The sequence below is a fragment of the Platalea leucorodia genome (assembly GCF_965183815.1).
Source record: "Platalea leucorodia genome assembly, chromosome: 27".
NCBI classification, from domain to species: Eukaryota; Metazoa; Chordata; class Aves; order Pelecaniformes; family Threskiornithidae; genus Platalea; species Platalea leucorodia.
In genome coordinates this window covers 983,566-1,008,632 of record NC_138849.1, presented here as the reverse complement: position 1 = coordinate 1,008,632, position 25,067 = coordinate 983,566, and the positions used below count along the sequence as shown (strand labels likewise).

Sequence of the window (25,067 nt, the reverse complement as noted above, 5' to 3'; positions counted from 1 at the left end):
TAGCTTCAGGCACACACTGTTTTCGAGAGGCTTTCTGAGGCTGCCTTCCTAAGGAATTTCCTTTGAGTCTCTCTGCTCTGCAAAAAGTGAATGGAAAGTATTCACATTCCTTTGGTTCATTCAAACGAGATGAGTAGCTGAAGATGGGAGCTACCACGTTAGTTGGAGCCCATTCTGCCCTGCTTGTGAGAGCAAGCTCAAAAACTGCCCAACATTTCTGTGATCCAAATTCTAGATCTGCCAGCCCCGTTTCCATTTCAGTGTAACGAGCAGCTGAGAAGTGTGGCTGTTGATGGATGAAGCTCCAAGAAATAGGCAGCGATGGCAGGCTCTTTTCTGTGTTCTGTCCGTCCTGAGCACCAGCAGCGTAGCTGAAGCGTTTTTAGTGAACAGCTACTGAAGCAATGGCGCAGAGTTTCCATGCTTTAGCGCAGTGCCTGTTTTGCTGCAGGGCAAGCTGGTAAGGCTTCAGAATCTGGTTTATGCAGGTGAGACTTTGCTGCTGTTTGTTTTTCTGCAAAGACCTACTGGGTTTGGAGCCTAACAGAAGCAAAAGCCACTTCAGCTAGGTCAGGAAGGAACCTCATGCATTAGCAGGCTTTAGCATGATGTTACATATCAAATTTTGCTTTGATATCTGTGAGGGGATTCTCTGAAGTGCTGTGTAATTAGCTATTAATATACATTCTTAGGAACTGACTCATGTTTTTGTCTGTATTTATGTTGTTTACAGAATACACCGATGATAATGCCCTGATTCCTAGGAACTCCTCGGTCATCGTTCGAAGAATCCCTGTTGCAGGAGTTAAATCTGCCAGCAAACCATACGTGATGGAAGTATCCATACAGCATTGCATTCTTTGTTGGGGGTTTCAGTGTGTTAACTTTTTTATTGCTCTTAGTTTACAGAGGCATTCCGACTGGATCTTTCTTGTGAAAGCTGCTGTTAGTTTTTGTTGTAATGGGGTAAATTTTAAGGTATCTGTCCCAAAGCAGACTTACATTTTCAGACCTGCTGGGACATGGGGTTCAACCTCCACCAGTGGTAACTTTTAAGATGGTTTTACTGGGTTTGTTCTTGGGGTTGATTTTTCTGACAGCCAAGTTGTGGATCCTGTTTCCTCTACAGGGAGAGATTCCTTATTGTATGTGTTTGCTTTGATTGCTTTTATAGTAAAGACAGATACGCGTTGTCGCGTAAACTTATAATTTGTTCCCATCTCCAAAGAGTCTGTTTCTCAGGGTTTGACTCTTCCTTGCATTTGGGGGAGGGGGGGAGGGATATGGGAGCTCTTCTTACCCCCCCCAAATCGGGGTCTTTTGCACACTAGCTCTAGAGGACAGACCAAGGGTTGCCAGCTGGCGAACCATGCAAACAAGAAGTTCCATCCAGAAGTGATTCCTAGGAGTTTCCTAAAGACAATGTCCGTTTCAGGCAAGAGAGAAACAACAATATCCTAAAGTATATTGCCTTTTGTGCGAGTATGATGAAGGAATAGTTAACCCTTTCCAAACTTGAAACTCAGTAAGCAGTTTAGCACGGTACCAAATGTTACCAGTTATCCTTCTAAGTCTGTTTTTACCCTAAGCTGATATCGGTGCTGCAGGTTTTCGCTCTGTATTCCTAAGATTTACGGAGGACAGAGAACCGGGCGTATTGATTACAATGACAGCCATTCAAATGCAATCCTGACTACAGGATTATTGCTGTCATTTATGTATTCATGCAGTCCAGTTCTATATTAGCTCCACTGGCATTGTTTGGAGGGTCCTGTTTGCCAGCCTACTTAAAGATACGCCTCTCCACCACAATTAGTTGATATTTTTAGCTTGGGGTTCTGCCACGTCTTTCTAATGTTGGTTCTCAATAAATAGACTGATGAGTTACAGTGTGTCTTGAACCAACAGCACAGCAGCATCCTGGTACCCAGGAAGCATTTGCAAGCAAAAACCCCTGAATTTATGTGGCTCTGCCTGTAAACTTTGGGCATATCACTGCCGTGGTTGTTACAGTGCTTTCAGGCGCTGCCTGGTAATTCTGGACGCCACAGCGTTGTGCTTATAAACACGGCCTTGTGTTGGGGGTTAATTTCAATGCGTATGCTCAGCACCGTCTTGTCAATGCATCCTCCATTTCGGGTTGGATGGCACCCTCTCCTGGTATTGTAATGCTGCCCTAAGAGGAGAGGAGAGGAGAGATGCTGCTAGCATCAAAGACCAAATAAATGCCTGCATGTGGGGGTGAGGAAAGAATGGCACTTTCTATTTGTACCGAAATTCCACTGCAGCCTTTGAATTGCCTCTGCTCACGGCACACTTTGGAGGATGTATGAATTGTTTGCTAACGCTATCGATGGTTGCATGTCTGATCCATGACGAGTAGCATGCAGGTACAGATCAATGAGTGTGTGGAATCTCAGCAAGTTTTCAAATGTAATAAATATTTCCTAAAATATTGTAGTATTTTCCAGATTATCTTAAAGCAAAGTCTGGCAATTAAGACCTTTCTCTTTTGTCGCAGGACTCCTAAATCGCACAAAGCCCTAGGAACTGCTTTCAGGTGGCATTTCTATTAGTATTTTGAGTCAATATAGCATACGTAACACATTTAGTATTTTGGCACTTTCATAGCTAAATATGGTAGATATCTGAGCACAGGGCTTGGGCTTCCACAAAGAAACCCTGTTCTAAAGACTCTGCTGCTGACAGTTTTGGTATTTCTTTGTCAGCTGGCTGATTTTTTTAACGTAAGTGCACTTGCACTTCAAAGTGTCCAGACTGTCCCTGTTCTTTCTTAGAAACTAAAGTGCTGTATCTGGTGCCTATTTGTAACGCTGGGGGCACCCAGATTGGCTAAAGTGACCTTCGTGTTTTGATGGCTGATTATGGAAGAACGCAGACCTGTAGTACAGACTTGGTATTTTTGATACTTCCATAGCAGAGACAAAATACCTGAGGACTTGCTCTTGCACTGCTGTGTTCTATAGCTGTATGTCTTAGAGTAATTTGCGACAAAGTAGAAATGTGATTTGGGGATTTTTTTTTTTTAGTTGCACTGCATGTAACAAGGGACAACAGTTTGTGTATATGAATAAATTTCCACATGTACGAGACTATCGGGACATAATGTTTTGATATTCAGGTTTTGTAATCTGTTTTCACTACTTTACGTGGGGTACAAGTGCTTTATTTGAAGTTCTGACCACCTTTATTTCTTCTTCTAGAAGAAGTCGAACTGAGCCAGCGAGTGGCACATCAAGAGCAGTATGTAAAACACAATCTCACACTTTTTTCTACACACTGCCCTGAATTCTAAACAATGCAGCTTTGTAGTCGTTTTCCAAACATTAACTTAACATCTTTTCCAGTAAAACATAGCATATGTTGTAAATACAATGTCTTTGATTCGGCATAGTAAAAAACTGAGTAATGCCATTATTTGCACAGCTCTGATGTGAACGTTGGTATTTGTGCCCAGTAATGCGTTGTATTTCGTACTGAGTCTGCTAGAACATTTCCTGAATGACTTTGTGTTGTACAGGGGACACGTGATCGGTTTTAGATCATGTAGGATCAGGGTTTGCACAGCTGAACGTGGTGCCATGGTCTACAGCTGGCTGCCTAGAGCTGGCAAGATGGATGTTTGTACAGCTTGTTGTGTGCTTTTTGTTTCTTTCAGGAATAAAGCACTGGAAAGCTTGCCAATTGTTGTTGAAGAGTAAAGCAGCAAAATTGAAATGAGTTAAGGTTTTTTTAAAAAGCATGCACAAAAAGCTTACACTTTGAATATTTCTTCATTGTCTTGTCTTATGTTAGCTGTCATTCCCCACTTCCAAATTTGTGCTGCTGCCCTACTGTTACTACGCCCAAAGCAAGCCAGTGGATCCTTTTTGACTTCCATTACTATTTCAGTAACGGCAAGGATCTCTAGTTGGTGTTTGTCCTTCGAGGCTGCAGAAATGCAGAGAGTCATGGCCGTTGTTTTAGCACCGTCAGGCACAACTGTGATCCTTCCTGGCTGAATTTTTAGTTTGGCCAAGCTCTCGGGTTTTAGGAAAGCACTGTAACTTCACTGTAGCGATCCACCAGTGAGATTAGTCTTTGCCTCCTCTTTTCTGTCCCCTTTCCCACTTGCTTTGTGTTAGTTTCTGTTGAGTCTTCTGTTTGAAATGGGAGTTAATACCTGGTCTGTTGATTTGGGGGTCTGGGGTTCGGGTTTTGGTTTGGTTTTGGTTTGTTTTCTTTTTTCCCCAATTCTTCTGCAACCCTCTTATCTTAGGGTTGTAGACAAGTTTCATGGAGATGATGTTTCTTTGATTGGAGGGACTGGCAGGAACTACTTCAGTAGCAATGTAAAGGAAAAAAAAAAAAGACACAGGAATGTAGGAGCATTGGAAGATGGCCGTTGGGCAAACGTACTAAATAATGCATTCGTTCTCTCTTTGCTGCTTTCGATAACTGTTTAGTAGGAAGGAGTGCTATCAGCTCTTTTAAGAAATGGGACTGTTGCCTGCAGGCCGTATAATAACTGCTTCCTAAAACAATACAAGAATAATGAATAGTTTATTAACTGTTCTGCTTCAGTTCCTGGTCAATACTAGACTGTTTAATGCCAGGCTCCAGTCGAGAGCTTTCCTAATTTCTTGTTTGCTTCTGAAGAAAGGCAAAAGGACAGTGAGAGAACATAGGCCTGCCATGAGAGAACATAGGCCTGTTTCTCCACATGTAAAAAAGAGTGGCACATGGAGTGTGAAGCTTCAAAATGCTTGATCAGACCTCCTTTTTAACCTAACTAGGTACAAACTCTTCTGAAAAGAAGTCAAGTTGAATCTTCTGGTCAGACTTGCAATGGAAAGAAGGTCTTTTTTTCCAGATCTGGGTGTTCCTCTCCAAAGGCACATTTTCAAGAACTTTTGAGTTGGTCAGACAGGAATGTTGTGTGTGCTTTCCTAAACGTAGGGAGAAGGAATGATTAACTGGAGTGAGGAATCATCTCCTGCATGTCAATATTTTTTCTCCAGAGTCTGCTAAAACTGCTCCCTTGAATTCTTCCACTGCATTAGGTAACAGAGGACAAGAGCTTTTTCCAAGGAAGGGTTTTAATCTCTCCTCTGATCTGTTTAGTGACTTCTTGAGGAGAGCTGTTCAGTTTACGTTGTGAAATTTTATTCTACACTTTTGAACAACTTAGGACATAATAAGCAGTGATTCAGGTGTCTTTCTAGTAAGGTTTCACTAGTGTCAGCTTAACTGTGGGTTGTGGCATCATATAATTCAATACACTGGAAAAGGACCAAGAAAAGAGTGACCCTTTTTACGACCTAGTGGCCTGAGAAGTTCATTGCTGCAAGCTGTTCCAGTAGGTAGCTGGGAGGGAGGAGCGTGGTTGCAATGGAGAAAAAAATGTACAGGGTTGTGCTCTGAATCCATGTTTTCATCATCCTTAAAAAATGGTTTTGGCCCGATAGCAAGGAGAATAATATTAAATTCTCACGCTTCCCAAACTAATTTGGATCCTATGGCCTGTGGTCTATTGCAATACAAAAAAACGTTTTTCTCCATTTTTATTGGCTACTCTGTAATGGTCAACACCTTTATTTCAATAATTTGAGCAGTTTATTTTTGTCTAGACAAAGTGGCAATTACTTGTATGGCTGATGTTTTGGATTGGTGTTCTTATTTGGGTTTGGTGGGGTATGGTGAATATTTTTAAACTGATGGACAGGAGGGGCAGAGTTCATGTTTCAGGGCATATACGCCTGCGCTTTATTTTGACGGGCAACTGTACTGTGTTCATAAACCCAAACTGTGTGCATTTGTAAATGATGAGACGTTAACTGCTTAATTTACAAACTACACTGAAAAGAAGTCTCCTGTCGTGATGCTTCCTTCTCAGATAAACTCAAGTATTTTTTTAAATCCTTTTGAGCTGAAAAGTGACAGCTTCCTTACCCTTTCAACTTTTAAGCGGTTGTGAACATTGGGCAGGGGTCCTTCTCTGAGATATTCTGGAGCAATAAGTTGATCGCAAGCGGGTTTGGTTCTTTTAGTTTCTTCTCATTAACCACATAGGCACTCTTAAGCTGTCATAGGCTTGGACTTTTTTTTGAGCAGATACAAATGACACTAGGTTAGAAATGCCTCTTTGAGTGACACTCAGAGGACAGAGCGCAGGCTCTCAGGCTACAGCAGAGGTTAACTATTGCTGTGTTTTGATTGCATAACTTGAATCTGTGTTTCATTTTTTGTGAACAGATTGATGACTTTTCTGCATCTATTTCTCTGGGCCAGCTTTCTAAGGTATGTACATATTCTTGTCAAATACTTAAAAAAAAAGTGTTAGCTTCGTATTTTTAAATCCTATACCATGATCTATAGCTGGATGACTGTTGTAATGTGAACAAAACTTTAATTTAATTTTTAGGAATTTAAAGTATTTATTCTAACTTTAACATGTGTGTATATTTTGGTACTGTCCTGTAAAGAGGAGTTGCCAGTTTGGGAAGATCGAAGGGGAGTACCTTCTCAGCCTCAACACAGTGTTGCAGTATTACTCACCTGCAAGACACAAAGCAGCAGCACTTCGGAAGCCGTTTACCGTTTTTCACGTGTTTTGTTGGAAACTAACACAATTTTTACAGAAGAATTTAATTGACTGTAAGTTATGGGCGTTTCAAGGGGGTTTGAAACAGCCAAAATAGAAGCGTTTCTGGAACACGGACAATGGCATGGCTATTTTTGAATTTCTAGTCCTTATAGTTCTAGATGCATTCTGTGAATGCTGCACAGTTTCGTCAATTGCAGCATATATACAGTGGACACCACAATCTAATTTGTTTGAATGCAGACTGTGTAAATTGTGTCAATGTACCTAACTGTCGAGAGGAATGTGCCGATACGCATGCGTGGCATATTAGCAGATGTGCCCTTCTGAATCGGTTGTAATGCCCTGTCTTGCTATGGAGCTGCTTGCTGGTTTTGCTCAGCCAGGTGTCACTTTGTCGGGGAAAGCACTAGTGATGGCCCTTTGTGACAGGCGTAGTGCTAGCCAACTGAATTCCTAGTCTTCAAAGTTACAAAGATTAGAGAAGGCAGGGCTTCATGCAGAGGAGCTGGTTCTTTCTTCTGAAAATAAAGGCTGGAGTTCATTGCCGAGAAAGAGAAATCTCTTCCCACGCATAACTTCTTCCCTCTCTTACTGCGGAAATTAAATTGTGTACATTGGGGGGAAAAAAAATAAAAAATTCCTTCGGAAGGCAGCCACCAAAAGACATTGGTCTCCATTGGTGCTGTCTCTGAACGTGTCCTTGGTTCTGTAAACTCCTGTGAAGTTTTACTCTGAAATGTGAAAACCTGTCCAAGTAGGGCACACATTTAAGCATTTGAGAAAATTTAAGTATTTCAGAAAAATACAGGAACATAGCATAAAGCAGCTCAAAACTGTTACTTGCTCTGACCTCTTCAGTGCAGACTGGCTTAGCATGGAGGCAATGTGTTAGCAGGTTTCTGTTTTATTATTCCTATGTATGAAATGCTATGTTAGAATTTTGGTCTATTCCTAGTAAGGTTTTGTGGGTTTTGGGTGTGTTTTGTAAACTGTTTGGGTTCAAACAAACGAGTCAAGTATCTGTAAAGTTTTCTGTAAACGTTAATGATTTCATAGATGTCGATCTGCATTATGTGACTGTTGAGAAAAAACTGTGTATATGAAACAACCATTTAATAGAATGTTGAACCTGGTTGGTTGCTTTTGTGAGTGAATGCATCTAAAAACAAAAGCAGGAGCGGTTGATCTGCATGATCGGTGCTTGAAGGTCCAGATCATTTACAGTCACTCCCTCAGGCCCTGCTTGTATCTGGGCTGGTGTGTAATAAAAACATTTGAGCAAACACGACTTAATAAAAATTAGCTACCTTCAGTAATTCTGGATAAGGTTTCTATTATGATTTGTATGTTAAAAGGACACAGTCAACTGGAAAAACCGGCAGGTTTTGCTTGCTGCAGTTAAATCACTGAATATGAAGGGGAGGGGGGGGGGACGGGACGTGCAGCTGGGACTGCCTACAGCACATCGTGGTCAAATTTCCACTGACAAGAATCTTTTGTCTTGCTGAGGGATTACAAAAACCTTGATTCCTTTTAATGCTTCTGTGTCTGAAGCTGAATTTCAGCCAGCAAAACCAACTTCCCTGACTCTTGTGTGTCCTTTTACTGCTGCGAAAGGTAAATAATGGTACTTGCCTGCATCTTTCTCAATTAAATTTCCAGTGGCTGTCTTCTGCTTCAAATAGTCTGGGGCTTAAAAATCAGTTTAAAATTGCTGGGTAGGATAATTTTTCCTACGCAGAGCTTCAGTCCACTTGGAAGCACATTGGATTGGTTACAGGAGTCTTTGTGTGAGGTACAAAGAGAGCCCAAGGTTTGGAGTGCCCAAGGCGGCTCTTTTCAGGTAGGTTCCCAGGCCCACAAACCCCCTGCAGTGGCGTAAGGACTCCCCAGAGCATCTTCAGCACGGCTCTGTTTTCTATCAGCGGCTGTTTTCATGCAACCTCAGCCCGCGTTGTGCTGCTCTTTGCAGGATCGGGGGAGTGGTGGTGTCTTTGGCCGTGTGGGCTGAAATGTGTTTCTAATGTGTGTGTCAAATAATTGCCTGTTGAACAGACTGCCAATCTGGCTGAGGCCAGTGCTTCTGAAGAAGATAAAATAAAAGCTATGATGACACAGTCCTGCCATGAGTATCATCCAATCAAGTAAGTGTTGATAACGTCCAATCTGTTCTTTGAAGATTATGGAAAAATCGTAGAGATGTTTGTTTTAACAAGAGAGACACACGCGTACCTTCTTCTTTTTTTCCTGAAAACCTTTTAGTTACGTGAAGAAACCCTTGGGTCCGCTTCCCCCATCATATACCTGCTTTCGTTGCGGACAACCTGGCCACTATATAAAGAAGTGCCCAACAAATGGGATAAGATTGAGGGGGACTTCTGGTGTTACTTGGGGTTTAATTGTTTTACCTTGGCAGTTACCTAACAACTACATGACTGCTCGTCTTCAGAATTGTTTCTCTTGGGGTGAAGTATAGAGGTTGTATGGCAATGTTGCAAAGCCCTTCAAAATTCAAGGGAAACCTGGAGTTGTAAATGTAAAATCTTATTTTTTTCCAGGTCATAGACATTAAATATGTCCATAGATCTTTCTCTGTGAACTTTCATGCATATTTCTATATATTTCAATATTTTTCGAAATGTTTCTGGTTCAGACTCTTTTTAATGACAGTTCACAGCTTTTAGTATTTCGTATAAACCCAAGCTGTTTCTGTTGACCCCCCCGCTGAATATTTGCCTGTTTTAATGACACAAGCCTCTGGGTGAGTGAGTATGCATGCCATTTGACATTGGTCCCTGACTGTATATGCATGAGGTATGAACTGAACCTTCATATACAGATGGTGAATATAAGTTCCCCAGTGCCTGGTTCAGAGCACTGAACTGAGCTCGCCCTGGGAATTGCGCTTTGGAGCAGGGGCGGGTTTGTATCCCTTCGGAGTGGAGGGCAGGCTAAGGGATATTTCACCCTTAAGGAACCTGAAGTTAAGCCAAAGAGTGTCGATGGCGTTCAAAACACTGCTCAAGCCTTGGCACACCCTGGCTATATTAATTTAGGAAAATAAGTATTTTAGTCAAGCCACCCTTCTGTTAAGTAAAAGGGGAGGATTAAAGGCTTTTGCTGCTTAGAATAATCATGGAAATGTCATTTTAAGTGTGGGTCTTAAGATGAGCTATGTTTGCCTTTCTTTTCTTAACAGGGCAAAAATGTTGAGTCTGTTCCCAGAATTAAAAGGAGCACGGGAATTCCACGGAGTTTCCTGAAGGAGGTGAAAGATCCCAATACAAAGGGTGCTATGCTGACCAACACTGGGAAGTATGCCATACCAACTATTACTGCGTAAATAGGGAATTCATTGGACTGACCCAAAAGCGAATGAGAGAAACTGTGCGTAAATGTCTGAGTGGCCACGCAACCAAATCGGCCAGCCTCTGTAACTGCCGGGGAGGAAGCGTTGTCGTTGTATCTGAACCTTAAAATCTGTGATACTTTCTAAGATTAAAATAGGGTGGCCCTACTGCTCATGGCCCTGGAAGCTGGTTAAACTTGTGTTGTGCTAAGAATCTGTATTTCTGCAAAATATTTCAGGAGTGGTGACAGTGGGAGTTGTTCTCTCTGAAAGCTCGTTTTGCTGCTGGTTTGTGTTTCAAAGGCTTCTTGCGAAATTTAACCCATCGCCGTTGGACTGAGATTTCCTCCCCCTCTGACTTCTATCCAAGCTCACGTGTGAAACAGGCTGAAGTTTCCCTGTTGCTCTAAACTCAGAAAATCCTGCCGTGGGCTGACAAGAGGGGCTGTTATGAAATGCACTTGGTAGCGCTTCTGCTTTTCTGTCGTGGATCTCCTTTTGTAGAAGCTGGAAGAGAGACTGCCCTTATTTATAAAATGTAATTACTCGGAGACTCACTTCATCCTGAGCCTGCAATTTACCTTTACTCCCTGGCAAAGGAGAGGTGGGATTCATTTCACCCAATTTCTAGCTGTCAAAACATTATTGTTGTAGTCGGAGCTAATTTCTTAGTTGATCCAATGAAGTTGATCCTGCAGAAGGAAAATTGTTCCCCCCTCCCTCTTCTGGTGTTGTGGCTACAGAAAAGCAGTTTAAACGAGATGCCTGCGTCTTCAAAGGCTAGTGTGGAGCGAGGAGAATTCCATCTCTTGTCTTCCTTTGATAAAATCCTACGCTTGGAAAAGTTTTCCTTTCCTCGTCTTTCACTTTTTTCTTTTTCCTTCCCCACCCCCCTCCAGGGAAGCTTATGCCAGAGGCAAGAAGGAAAAGCCACCCTTTTCACCCGAGGGGACGTCCTCCCCCTCCTCCTCCCATGATCCCGTTCCAGAGGAGCTGCTGTGTCTCCTTTGTAAAGATACAATGACTGATGCCGTGGTTATTCCCTGCTGTAGAAACAGTTACTGTGACGAATGTAAGTGTTACTCCCAGGTTTGTTAATCCCAAACATCAAACTGATCTTCTGAAAGCAGAAATAGGAGATAACGGCATTACTTTGTTACCAGTTTGATTTAAGACTGAAGTCAGCCTGACTAGGAAAGGACTCTCCTTGTACAAAGGAAAAAAAAGGCAGAACACTTTTTCCCCTTTTTATGTATCCTGTTAAATCTGTTTACATGCGTGTCGTGGTTTAACTCCAGCTGGCAACTAAGCACCACCCAGCCGCTCGCTCCCCTGCAGAGGGATGGGGAGAGAATCGGAAGGGTAAAAGTGAGAAAGCTGGTGAGTTGAGATAAAGACAGCTTAACAGGTAAAGCAAAAGCCACGCGCACAAGCAAAGCAAAGCAAAGCAAGGAATTCATTCCCTCCTTCCCAAGGGCAGGGAGGTGTTCAGCCATCCCCAGGACAGCAGGGCTCCATCACGCGTAACCATTACCTGGGAAGACAAACGCCATCACTCCCAACATCCCCCCCTTCCTTCTTCTTCCCCCAGCTCTCTATGCTGCGCATGACGCCATACGGTGTGGGATAGCCCTTGGCTCAGCTGGGGTCAGCTGTCCCGGCTGTGTCTCCTTCACACTTCTTCTGCCCCCCCCCGGCCTCCTCGCTGGCGGGGCGGTGTGAGAAGCAGAAAAGGCCTTGACTCTGTGTAAGCACCTCTCAGCAATAAGGAAACCATCCCTGTGTTACCAACCCTGTTTCCAGCACAAATCCAAACCATAGCCCCCCACTAGCTACTATGAAGAAAATTAACTCTATCCCAGCCCAAACCAGCACAATACGGAAGGACGAGTATGAGAAGAGTGCGTGATTGTGCAGGTGATTCCAGAATTAGATATTGACTGCATTTAGTTTGTCCACAGCCCTTTCTCTCACACAAAATTATATAGCCAACTCTGGTGATTTGGTGTCGTCTGCAACAAACGGATAGTCAGGCATTTAATCCACCTTCTTCTCCACGGAGAGTTGGTTAAAACCTTCAGAACTCAAACCTCCTGATGTGTTGAAATGTGTTTTCTTCATTAACCTTGAGGTTAGTGACTTCTCACTGCACTAGCCAGTGGAAAGGTCAGTTGGAACATCAAGGCACAGCCTCCTCTACATCTTCAGATGTTACAAGAGTGCAATATCAAACTGTGTAGTTATTTGCTGCATATTGGAAATTTTTTACACTGCTGAACATTTATAGCTCCATGCTCTCAATTCAAGACCATATTCACCCATTAACCACACACTTGTGTTTATAACTGATTAGAACCCAAAAATACTCCTTAGTTTGGCTAAAAGCTATTTTGATGATTCTGATGATTCACGGGTATTAGAACAGCATCACTGGACTCTGAGGAACATAGATGCCCCACATGTCATCAAACAGACGTTTCTCCTGACGCTTTAGTCGCCAACAAGTCCCTACGCCAGGTAACACGATGACTTTTACGTAAACTGTTGGTAAGAAAAAGTCTATTTTTCAAAAGCTGAAAGGGAAGAAGATATTCATTTACCTCTCCTTAAGCAAGGCTAAATTGAGTAAGGCTCAATTTACTTTTCAAATACGTTATCTGTTGTGACAGAAGCTTACAACTCTTTAGAGACAATCTGGCAAATTCAGGTCACCCTTTTGTTTAACAGGCTTGTCTCACTTTCAAATTCAGTGCTAACACTGGACTACTTTAAATACAGCTACTCTGAGTTGCCAGTCATGAATATCAGTGTTCAATGTGATGTGTTCATACATCTGTATGTTGCTTTATTTTAGGACTGATGCCATTTACAGGAATACACAAGGAATTTTACTCCGTGCAGGCTTTTGTTCGTCTGTCTACTGAAGTTTCACGGTAACTTTTTGAAAATGCTTTCCTGCCTCTAGGCTGTGAACAACTTCAGAAATGGGACTGGCTACACAAAAGGGCTCCATAAGCAGATTCAGCAGCAACAGCAGCAGCTGCCACCGCCACCACCTCCACCACCACTCCTGAGACAAACAACAGCCCGCAACCTGCAGCCTCTGCTCTGGCCAACAATTTCCAGCCAGCGGGATCCGCTCATGAGTCCACTGGCTTCTCTGACTTCTCCTTCTGTTGCTGCTTTGTCATCGTTGGCCCCTGCTGAAAAGCCAGGTGGACCTTTTCGGTAGGGAAATCTGTAGATCAACACAAATATAAAAGGCACCAAGGTGCTGAAGTTAGATTGTTTCTCTTGAGCTTCTCAGCTAGCGATTTCTATATCATTAGTGACAGTTCCAGAGAACTGTGGCCGTTCTGGGTTTGGTTTTTACTTTGAATGAGGACACTTTAATAATTTGGAAGCGTGCCTCATGCAAGAATTTTCTCCGAAGTATTTTGGTTTGCTTCTCTTATCAGTCATTCAGTACGCGTTTACCCTGAAAGAGGAACTTTTTTCCCCAGGAGCCCTTTGAGTATAAGTGGCTAGCAATTCCTAAAGTAAGCATTTGGTTATGTCAAAGCTTCTGGAGTGCATTCATTTCTCTTTAGTACTGAGGAAATAATCGTTTCGTGAAAAGTGAGAAAGCCCAGTGAGAGGTAAAACTGACCAGGTGTTTTCACATTACTTTTTTCTACAGTATTTCTATCATCAGTATTATAAGCCAGAGTCATTCGCAGTAATGCCGTGTAGTCAGCGCCGCACGCAGATTTGGATAATAAACATTGAAACACTGTAAATTTGAAGTCTTCACAAACATTTACCAACAAAGTCCTAGTTGGCAACCCAGTGAAGTCGTATGAAAATACATGGAAAATCTGTACTGTTGTTGAGGGCTTCTGTCCTTTCACTTTTATGCCTGGAATGCAAAGAGCCACTCTGTCCAGAAGACGGTCAGGCGCAGCTGTACCGTTGACTACAATGGTCACAAGTCAAAAGAACCTCTAAGGCATCCTCTGAGCCAGCACATAAACGTTTCCCAAGAGAATTTCAGTTCTTGCATCTTTTACAACTGAGAGTCAGTGTCTGGGCTATACGTACGCCAATCCTTTCATGTGCAGCCAGCTTAATAAAGTATTTTTCCGGTGAGCCCTGGCAGCCAAGAGGGCAAACTGCATCCTGGGATGCATCAAAGGCAGGGGAAGCAGCCAGTGAAAAGAGGTTATTATCCTGCTGTATTCAGCGTTGCTGCGGCCTCCCCTTGAACACGGTGTGCAGTTCTGGGCCCCACAATTGAAGAAGGAGGTGAAGGTCCTTGAGTGCGTCCAGAGGAGGGCAACAGAGCTGGTGAAAGGGCTGGGAGGAATGTCCTCTGAGGAGCGGCTGAGGACTCTGCCTTTGTCCAGTTTGGAGAAGAGGAGGCGGAGGGGCCACCTCATTGCGCTCTGCAGCTTCCTGCGGAGGGGACGTGGAGAGGGAGGTGCTGATCCCTTCTTGGTGGGATCCAGTGATAGGACGTGTGGGAATGGTTCAAAGCTGTGCCGGGGGGCTTAGACTGGACATGAGGAAGCATTTCTTTACTGAGAGGTTGTTCAAACCCTGGAACGGGCTTCCTGGAGAGGGGGTCGGTGCCCCAAGCCTGTCAGTGTTGGAGAGGGATTTGGACAATGCCCTTAATACCATGCTTTAACTTGGCCAGCCCTGAATTGGTCAGGCAGTCAGAGCAGATGATTGTTGTGGGTCCCTTCCAACTGAAATAGTCTAGTCTATTCTGTTCTATTTCTCCTTAAATGCCACTAGTCCAAACAGACTTCTCGTCAGTGCTTCATTTGGAATCGGCCATCTTCCCATTTGGAAATCTGGACATTATTTTTTCTCATTTACAATAGTCATCCTTTTCTCACTTTGGACTTTGTATTTCAAGTAGCACCTCAAAACACTGTTTGAATAATATAAATTTGGGGTTTTTTTTTTGTAGTGATGCCGATACTGTTCTACCTCCTGCTGCTCTGGTGGGTGCTGCTGGGCTTTCTAAATCTTCCTTTCAGTCAATCAGCAGTTTGGTGGAAGAGAAGGTATATTTTATTTCAACATATGCAGTGCTGCTTGTATTTTAGCAGAGCTTCTTTTCCAACTGTTTGTATTTATTCACAAGGGCTGTCGGGTTCCTGTAGTAAGACAACCGGCGTTACCAAGTCTTCTGGGCCCCCAAGGACCCTCAATACACACAACTGGTAAGCAACTATAACTTGAGAATTTCTTTTCAGAAATTATCTTCAGATAAACTGAATGGGATTTTTTTTCTTTTTCCTCTCTCCACGCCAAAAGGTCATCCCAGGAGAGCCAGCACAGTTCGCTCAGCAGCTGGCAGACCAGGCTGGGAGCTGTAAGCATGCTACAGAAATTCAATATATTCCTACTTGTAACCTGTTACATGAGGGCATAACACATAACTTATACAACAGCTGATTTAGCATGAAATAAATGTGCACAGACAGTTGTGGAGAATACAAGTGGTAATTCATTTTTAAATGGCTTCAGTTGAATTGGCTTTAACAAAGGGGATCTGTGCTTGCAGTAAGTGTATTTAAAAGAAAACTCCAGCAGATGATTGAGAAGAGGAGTCTGGAAAATGAACACTTTTTGAGGAAACCATGATTGCATATAAAAATGAAATATCATTAAAGGGTGAGGTGGAAAGCCACCCTTTTGATTACTGGCTGAATAGGGCTGGAGAAATTGATTTCCCCATAGAAATCAGCCTCCAACATTCTTTTTTACCAACTTAGTTGATACTGATTGAGCAAATTATTGGAAAAGTCAACGCTGTTTTGTGTTACTTTATGACAATTTTGAATGTCTTCAATTTAGTCCTCTCGAATAGCCAAGCTGCTTTCTCTCAGTTGGAGAGAGAGAGGAGTCTGTTTTCTCTATTATTGCAGTGTCAAGTTAGTCCTTCCTTTTGGTATATATTTGTTATAGATAGATCGTAAGGGTGCATTGTCTTTATAACATCTTAAGGATAAATAAAACCAAATCCCAGGATCCATCCCACAGATTGTCTAAAATCTCAAATTCAGTAAGCAAGAAAATAACAATTCGGGGACAAAACCAGGCCAAACACATCCTCATGAGACAACAACGTAGGAGGCTTATGTGGAAAAACGTAAAAGAAGTTTGAGAGAAGATGAGTTAATACTTGTGCAGTGCTTTGAAGATCAGAAGTGTGAAGTATTGACCATATCAAGGAGTGGCAGAGGAGCGGTGGGCACTTGGCACAGGGGAGATGGGAGTCTCTTTTAAGCATGGGCAGCCTCCATCCACAGGAGCAAAGCTGAGTATAAGGAGAGAAGACTGAGGGAACCGTTGGGGCTGGGGATGTGGAAGGCGAGTCTGAGGATCAAGAAATGAGGGCAGTCTGAAATGAAGAGACAGCAGGGAGAGAAATGCTTAAGTTGAGAACAAGAAGTGCTCACCACCGTGCTCCCGCTTCGTTCGCTTTCCTCTTTAAAATTGGGGCAGAGTGTAACAAACAGTGACACATGTTTTTTGGGTTTCTTTAGAAGTTCAAATCGGGGACGCCTGCCTAGCGAACGTACCCAAAGGACTCAGGCCACAGCACTACCACCATCAATATCCATCTTTGTGCCTGTGCCTCCACCTCCCTTGCACCCTCCACCACCCCATGCGGTTCCTCTCCCACCGCGGGTACCACCGCCCCAGTTGCCTCCTCAGTTTCCGCCTGGTCAGCCTCCAGCTGCTGGGTGCACTGCCCCCCCTCCAGGATATCCCCCAGCTCCTGCCAACAGGTCGCCAGCTTGGGTACCAACAGCAGGACCAACGGCTCCTTCAAATACCATCCCAACGACACAAGCACCTCCTTTACCTAGGGAGGAGTTTTACAGAGAAAAACAGAGACCTAAAGAGGAGTAAATATTTGGCTCAATGAAGTTGCGTTGGTTTTCATTTTTGTATCTCTTGCGATAGTATGTCGGACTGCAGTTACACTAAAGTGCATCTGACATAAGCAAAAAATGACATGGTGTTTTTGGCAGTGTTCTTTTTCATTGCAGGTGGTAACCATGCAAAACTAAACCCAGACAAATGTCATTCTAAATCTTTCCCTGAAACTTGTAGGCATTCTAAACTGGCTTTGCTTAACTAGGATGTTCACCTTTTGCATTTGCATGCAGTACACATTTTCTCCTATCGGCCAGGGTTTGTTTCTTGATGTCTTTTTGTAAGAAAGGTCAAACTATCCTTGTAATAAAGGTCAAACTTCTTTTAACAGGGAGAAGAAAAAGTCCAAATGTGATGAGTTTACAAAGGATTTTGGTAAAGAACTGATGGAATATAAGACGATTCAAAAGGAGCGTAGGCGTTCGTTTTCCAGGTAACTGTTTTACGCATCCATAATGGAGAAGCGGCTTGTCTAGAAGCATCAGGAGGAGTTCGACTCCACCTCTCCATCGTCAGATGGATTGGATGAGTCAAGGGATCAGCAGCGACAGGAGTTTCCTATGTAGGTTCCTCGCCCCACTGTGGCCGAGATTACAGTTGACTGATAGTTATAATTTGGCAGCAGTTTTGAAGGAACAGGCGTCTCTTTTCCCAAAGCTTCTCTGCAATGACCTCCTTCACCTCCTGGCAGCCGCAAGGGGCTAGAAACTGAATAGGTGTAGTTGCTGGATTTTCTGCGTCTCCCTCTTCTGATGGTAACCATTGCCTCAAAGCACTTCAGAAGAGAGAGATATGTGAGAGAAATTGTCTTAATTTCCTCTTTCGCTTATCTCCTGTGGATACGCAGATTTTGAGCGGGACTGCAAACTGGTGGCTTTCACTAGCGTTTTGCTGGCATTGTTGAATTTTTCTTAGGAATTAAAAGATCAGTCTTGTTTTAAGGAAATCTTAAATTGGTGAAGGACTTTGAGAGGAGGAATGAACATATGTGGAATAATGTTCTTTAAAAAATAATACAAGAAAAACTTGCGAAGACAAAACTCAGGGTAGCTGATGTTTTCCCTCCCCCAAAATCCCTTGGGCGGGAGTCTGAATAGCTCTCTGTTAGTAATGCTGTCGGTATCTTCCCTAGAGTAATGGCATTGAGCCATATTACTGGAGGCTGAGTTGAGAAGCTTTTAGATATGATTTTTCTTGAAATGTGGTCACTATCCTTGGTTAGAGCTAGAGGTATGTGCAAAATTTTGCTAAGGCATCTGGCTAGAAGTGTTGATTAAATAGTCCTGGGTGTAAGATTGCAGTACAAGTCTTTTGCATCCTGTACAAATTGCCAAACTAGTAGTGAAGATGAAGAGACTAAGCTGGCATTTTAAAATTGAGCTTTACCGTCTTCAGGCTAAATCGTGGGTTTTCTTAATGTTTGATACTGCACTCTAGCCATTAAGACTTGCACTTTTTGCATCTTACTGCAACAAAAAATATTTGCACTGCATGTAGTTGTTGAGTCGTGAGAAATGTGTGCATTCATGTACCAGTAGAGGCCAGTATACCCCGCCTTAGATCAATCAATAGCTGTGGTAGTTAATGTCATAGAAGTGAGTGGAAATAGGCTTCCCCTTCCTGTATGTTGGTACACTAACAATGCAGCAGCTGTTCTGTCTCGTAAGCGGAAACTTTTACTTATGATCATGTTCTTCAGTTTGCAGTAGCAGTATGTCAGCAGCTGAAAGAAGCTTTGGCATTAGCCTGTGGAGAGGAAAAGAAACCCAAACCAAATTTGGGAGGAAAAAAACTGGGGAGAGTGACTGTTTTGCATTATCTTCACTTTTTTGTGTTTTGTGTTGTTTTTTTTTTTTTTTAAGGTCCACGTCTCCCTGTACTGCTTCATCTTACTCGAGAAGTTCATACACCTACTCCAAGTCAAGATCAGGTTCTTCCCGCTCTCGCTCCTACTCTCGATCCTTTAGTCGTTCCCATTCTCATTCCTGCTCACGATCCCCACGGTATTCAAGAGGAAGCAAAGGGAAGAGTCATAAATATCGTTCTAGGTCAAGGTCACGGGGTTATCACATTCAAGGTTAAGAAGATACCGTTCACGATCAAGGTCTCCAGTATTTAGAGGCCACTCTCCCACTACACGGACCGTACCTCGAGGGGAAGGAGGAAGGGAGTATTTTAACATATACAGAGAAGTTCCTCCACATGATATGAAAGGGGGTGCAAAACCTGAACAAAGAAAAAGAAAAGTAGATGACAAGGTTGCTGAAGAACATGAAGCGACTTCCCTAAAGGCCTCTAAACCAGAAGCTGCTGACTCAAAAAGACCACCAAAGGGGAAGACTGAGCCTGATGGTGAAAAAGGAGAGCAAACTCCAGAAAAGGATAAACCTGCTTTTCTTAACAACCCCGCCAAAAAGATTAAACTTAACCAAGAAACTGGCAAAAAGGTGGTGAGTGGAGAAAATGTGCTACCTGCAAAAGAACCTGTTGAGAAACTTGAGCCGAACAGCAGCAAAGTTAAGCAAGAAAAAGCAAAGGGAAAAGTGAGAAGCAAAGGAACGGCAGCTGATGGATCTAGTGCAACTCTGGTACATTGCACCAGGTACCTCATCTTTTCTTTTCCTATTCTTTCTTTCCTCCCTCCCCCCCGCAAACAAATGTAAAAGTCTTTATGGTGACTAATGAAAGTTCCTAATGAAAGGAACAGCTAAACCTGTGCTAAATGAGTGAATAATCTGTGATCTTTCCTGTTAAGCTCTACTTGGGTCAAAATCAAATTTTGTGAAAGAAAACAAGCAGTCTGTACTGCCCAGACAGCTCATAAGGTTAATTCATTGATGACGTGTTTGACCCTTACTTCTGGGACTTTCCCCCCCTTCTTATTCATTATGTGTTGACTCTTTGAGGAGTCCCTTCAGATCCAGCTTGCTGCTAAAGGCAAGGATAACAGACATGCAATATTTTGCCTGTTAAAAATTGCAAGGTGCTGTAATGATCTACTTTTGTCAGTACGAGATGAAACGATACCTTGCAGAAATAGCAGCTTGGTTGCCAATATCTTGTACTGATTTGAGCTTTGAGCACAGTGCCGTGTTGACACAGCTACACTGCTTCCAGCTCATTACATTCTTTTTTACCAACTTAGTTGATACTGATTGAGCAAATTATTGGAAAAGTCAACGCTGTTTTGTGTTACTTTATGACAATTTTGAATGTCTTCAATTTAGTCCTCTCGAATAGCCAAGCTGCTTTCTCTCAGTTGGAGAGAGAGAGGAGTCTGTTTTCTCTATTATTGCAGTGTCAAGTTAGTCCTTCCTTTTGGTATATATTTGTTATAGATAGATCGTAAGGGTGCATTGTCTTTATAACATCTTAAGGATAAATAAAACCAAATCCCAGGATCCATCCCACAGATTGTCTAAAATCTCAAATTCAGTAAGCAAGAAAATAACAATTCGGGGACAAAACCAGGCCAAACACATCCTCATGAGACAACAACGTAGGAGGCTTATGTGGAAAAACGTAAAAGAAGTTTGAGAGAAGATGAGTTAATACTTGTGCAGTGCTTTGAAGATCAGAAGTGTGAAGTATTGACCATATCAAGGAGTGGCAGAGGAGCGGTGGGCACTTGGCACAGGGGAGATGGGAGTCTCTTTTAAGCATGGGCAGCCTCCATCCACAGGAGCAAAGCTGAGTATAAGGAGAGAAGACTGAGGGAACCGTTGGGGCTGGGGATGTGGAAGGCGAGTCTGAGGATCAAGAAATGAGGGCAGTCTGAAATGAAGAGACAGCAGGGAGAGAAATGCTTAAGTTGAGAACAAGAAGTGCTCACCACCGTGCTCCCGCTTCGTTCGCTTTCCTCTTTAAAATTGGGGCAGAGTGTAACAAACAGTGACACATGTTTTTTGGGTTTCTTTAGAAGTTCAAATCGGGGACGCCTGCCTAGCGAACGTACCCAAAGGACTCAGGCCACAGCACTACCACCATCAATATCCATCTTTGTGCCTGTGCCTCCACCTCCCTTGCACCCTCCACCACCCCATGCGGTTCCTCTCCCACCGCGGGTACCACCGCCCCAGTTGCCTCCTCAGTTTCCGCCTGGTCAGCCTCCAGCTGCTGGGTGCACTGCCCCCCCTCCAGGATATCCCCCAGCTCCTGCCAACAGGTCGCCAGCTTGGGTACCAACAGCAGGACCAACGGCTCCTTCAAATACCATCCCAACGACACAAGCACCTCCTTTACCTAGGGAGGAGTTTTACAGAGAAAAACAGAGACCTAAAGAGGAGTAAATATTTGGCTCAATGAAGTTGCGTTGGTTTTCATTTTTGTATCTCTTGCGATAGTATGTCGGACTGCAGTTACACTAAAGTGCATCTGACATAAGCAAAAAATGACATGGTGTTTTTGGCAGTGTTCTTTTTCATTGCAGGTGGTAACCATGCAAAACTAAACCCAGACAAATGTCATTCTAAATCTTTCCCTGAAACTTGTAGGCATTCTAAACTGGCTTTGCTTAACTAGGATGTTCACCTTTTGCATTTGCATGCAGTACACATTTTCTCCTATCGGCCAGGGTTTGTTTCTTGATGTCTTTTTGTAAGAAAGGTCAAACTATCCTTGTAATAAAGGTCAAACTTCTTTTAACAGGGAGAAGAAAAAGTCCAAATGTGATGAGTTTACAAAGGATTTTGGTAAAGAACTGATGGAATATAAGACGATTCAAAAGGAGCGTAGGCGTTCGTTTTCCAGGTAACTGTTTTACGCATCCATAATGGAGAAGCGGCTTGTCTAGAAGCATCAGGAGGAGTTCGACTCCACCTCTCCATCGTCAGATGGATTGGATGAGTCAAGGGATCAGCAGCGACAGGAGTTTCCTATGTAGGTTCCTCGCCCCACTGTGGCCGAGATTACAGTTGACTGATAGTTATAATTTGGCAGCAGTTTTGAAGGAACAGGCGTCTCTTTTCCCAAAGCTTCTCTGCAATGACCTCCTTCACCTCCTGGCAGCCGCAAGGGGCTAGAAACTGAATAGGTGTAGTTGCTGGATTTTCTGCGTCTCCCTCTTCTGATGGTAACCATTGCCTCAAAGCACTTCAGAAGAGAGAGATATGTGAGAGAAATTGTCTTAATTTCCTCTTTCGCTTATCTCCTGTGGATACGCAGATTTTGAGCGGGACTGCAAACTGGTGGCTTTCACTAGCGTTTTGCTGGCATTGTTGAATTTTTCTTAGGAATTAAAAGATCAGTCTTGTTTTAAGGAAATCTTAAATTGGTGAAGGACTTTGAGAGGAGGAATGAACATATGTGGAATAATGTTCTTTAAAAAATAATACAAGAAAAACTTGCGAAGACAAAACTCAGGGTAGCTGATGTTTTCCCTCCCCCAAAATCCCTTGGGCGGGAGTCTGAATAGCTCTCTGTTAGTAATGCTGTCGGTATCTTCCCTAGAGTAATGGCATTGAGCCATATTACTGGAGGCTGAGTTGAGAAGCTTTTAGATATGATTTTTCTTGAAATGTGGTCACTATCCTTGGTTAGAGCTAGAGGTATGTGCAAAATTTTGCTAAGGCATCTGGCTAGAAGTGTTGATTAAATAGTCCTGGGTGTAAGATTGCAGTACAAGTCTTTTGCATCCTGTACAAATTGCCAAACTAGTAGTGAAGATGAAGAGACTAAGCTGGCATTTTAAAATTGAGCTTTACCGTCTTCAGGCTAAATCGTGGGTTTTCTTAATGTTTGATACTGCACTCTAGCCATTAAGACTTGCACTTTTTGCATCTTACTGCAACAAAAAATATTTGCACTGCATGTAGTTGTTGAGTCGTGAGAAATGTGTGCATTCATGTACCAGTAGAGGCCAGTATACCCCGCCTTAGATCAATCAATAGCTGTGGTAGTTAATGTCATAGAAGTGAGTGGAAATAGGCTTCCCCTTCCTGTATGTTGGTACACTAACAATGCAGCAGCTGTTCTGTCTCGTAAGCGGAAACTTTTACTTATGATCATGTTCTTCAGTTTGCAGTAGCAGTATGTCAGCAGCTGAAAGAAGCTTTGGCATTAGCCTGTGGAGAGGAAAAGAAACCCAAACCAAATTTGGGAGGAAAAAAACTGGGGAGAGTGACTGTTTTGCATTATCTTCACTTTTTTGTGTTTTGTGTTGTTTTTTTTTTTTTTTAAGGTCCACGTCTCCCTGTACTGCTTCATCTTACTCGAGAAGTTCATACACCTACTCCAAGTCAAGATCAGGTTCTTCCCGCTCTCGCTCCTACTCTCGATCCTTTAGTCGTTCCCATTCTCATTCCTGCTCACGATCCCCACGGTATTCAAGAGGAAGCAAAGGGAAGAGTCATAAATATCGTTCTAGGTCAAGGTCACGGGGTTATCACATTCAAGGTTAAGAAGATACCGTTCACGATCAAGGTCTCCAGTATTTAGAGGCCACTCTCCCACTACACGGACCGTACCTCGAGGGGAAGGAGGAAGGGAGTATTTTAACATATACAGAGAAGTTCCTCCACATGATATGAAAGGGGGTGCAAAACCTGAACAAAGAAAAAGAAAAGTAGATGACAAGGTTGCTGAAGAACATGAAGCGACTTCCCTAAAGGCCTCTAAACCAGAAGCTGCTGACTCAAAAAGACCACCAAAGGGGAAGACTGAGCCTGATGGTGAAAAAGGAGAGCAAACTCCAGAAAAGGATAAACCTGCTTTTCTTAACAACCCCGCCAAAAAGATTAAACTTAACCAAGAAACTGGCAAAAAGGTGGTGAGTGGAGAAAATGTGCTACCTGCAAAAGAACCTGTTGAGAAACTTGAGCCGAACAGCAGCAAAGTTAAGCAAGAAAAAGCAAAGGGAAAAGTGAGAAGCAAAGGAACGGCAGCTGATGGATCTAGTGCAACTCTGGTACATTGCACCAGGTACCTCATCTTTTCTTTTCCTATTCTTTCTTTCCTCCCTCCCCCCCGCAAACAAATGTAAAAGTCTTTATGGTGACTAATGAAAGTTCCTAATGAAAGGAACAGCTAAACCTGTGCTAAATGAGTGAATAATCTGTGATCTTTCCTGTTAAGCTCTACTTGGGTCAAAATCAAATTTTGTGAAAGAAAACAAGCAGTCTGTACTGCCCAGACAGCTCATAAGGTTAATTCATTGATGACGTGTTTGACCCTTACTTCTGGGACTTTCCCCCCCTTCTTATTCATTATGTGTTGACTCTTTGAGGAGTCCCTTCAGATCCAGCTTGCTGCTAAAGGCAAGGATAACAGACATGCAATATTTTGCCTGTTAAAAATTGCAAGGTGCTGTAATGATCTACTTTTGTCAGTACGAGATGAAACGATACCTTGCAGAAATAGCAGCTTGGTTGCCAATATCTTGTACTGATTTGAGCTTTGAGCACAGTGCCGTGTTGACACAGCTACACTGCTTCCAGCTCAGTGCCAACTGTTTTTTGGCACTTACCTTGGACATCTCTCTTCCCTATTCCATCGTGTGACATGTGAAAAGGAGAAAAGGGATCTGGTGTGAAGCTGTTATTACGTACATTTCAGCATCTAAAGCAGCAGGACAACGCAAACTCAAACCATTTAAGATGTCCCTGGAGACTTAAGATAGTGTCTTGATATTATAAAAAGTTTTTAAATGTGCATTTTTTTCTGAAGAAGAACACTGGGATGTGAGAATAAAACGTTGGTTGTTTATACCTCTCCCTAATCACTTGCTTAGATGTTGAAACAAGAATGTATACCTAATTTAACTACCATTGGTAGAAGCAGGACATGAAGGAATTACCAGGTCAGACAGTCCCCAGTCTGATAATCTTGAGTCTTTGTTAATTAAATGTAGAGTAGGAAGGTACTAAATTAATTGATTGCTCATAGTCTTAGCTCGTGAACTCATCCTTTCTCTCGTCTGTTCCCTTAATTGAACATCTTTTGAAAAAGTATGGAAGATTTAGAATGGAACCAAAAGCTGCTTTCTAAACTGTTACAAAAGATGGCGGTGCGTATATCTCACCCATGATTAATATCAGCTTTTTTCCTCTTAGCACTAGTTCTACTGGAGGAAGCCCCGTTAGAAAGACTGAAGAAAAGCCAGACACAAAACGAACTGTCATTAAGACCATGGAGGAGTATAATAATGATATCACAGCCCCTGAGGAAGACATCGTT

At 42.8% G+C, this 25,067-nt stretch overlaps 1 protein-coding gene across 1 annotated transcript in view; it reads left to right on the top strand.

Moving 5' to 3' along the window:
- LOC309600990 (E3 ubiquitin-protein ligase RBBP6-like) overlaps window positions 1–25,067 on the top strand; it is a gene marked incomplete at both ends in the record, with an annotated part of 43,810 nt that overhangs the window by 3,778 nt on the left and 14,965 nt on the right. Inside the window, 16 exon segments of the mRNA XM_082333727.1 lie at window positions 734–875; window positions 3,228–3,264; window positions 6,256–6,300; window positions 8,663–8,751; window positions 8,870–8,966; window positions 9,807–9,946; window positions 10,856–11,032; window positions 12,377–12,473; window positions 12,922–13,184; window positions 14,914–15,010; window positions 15,091–15,169; window positions 15,264–15,321; window positions 16,499–16,864; window positions 17,227–17,328; window positions 18,758–18,963; window positions 18,966–19,102. Coding sequence (XP_082189853.1) covers window positions 734–875; window positions 3,228–3,264; window positions 6,256–6,300; window positions 8,663–8,751; window positions 8,870–8,966; window positions 9,807–9,946; window positions 10,856–11,032; window positions 12,377–12,473; window positions 12,922–13,184; window positions 14,914–15,010; window positions 15,091–15,169; window positions 15,264–15,321; window positions 16,499–16,864; window positions 17,227–17,328; window positions 18,758–18,963; window positions 18,966–19,102 — 2,132 coding nt within the window.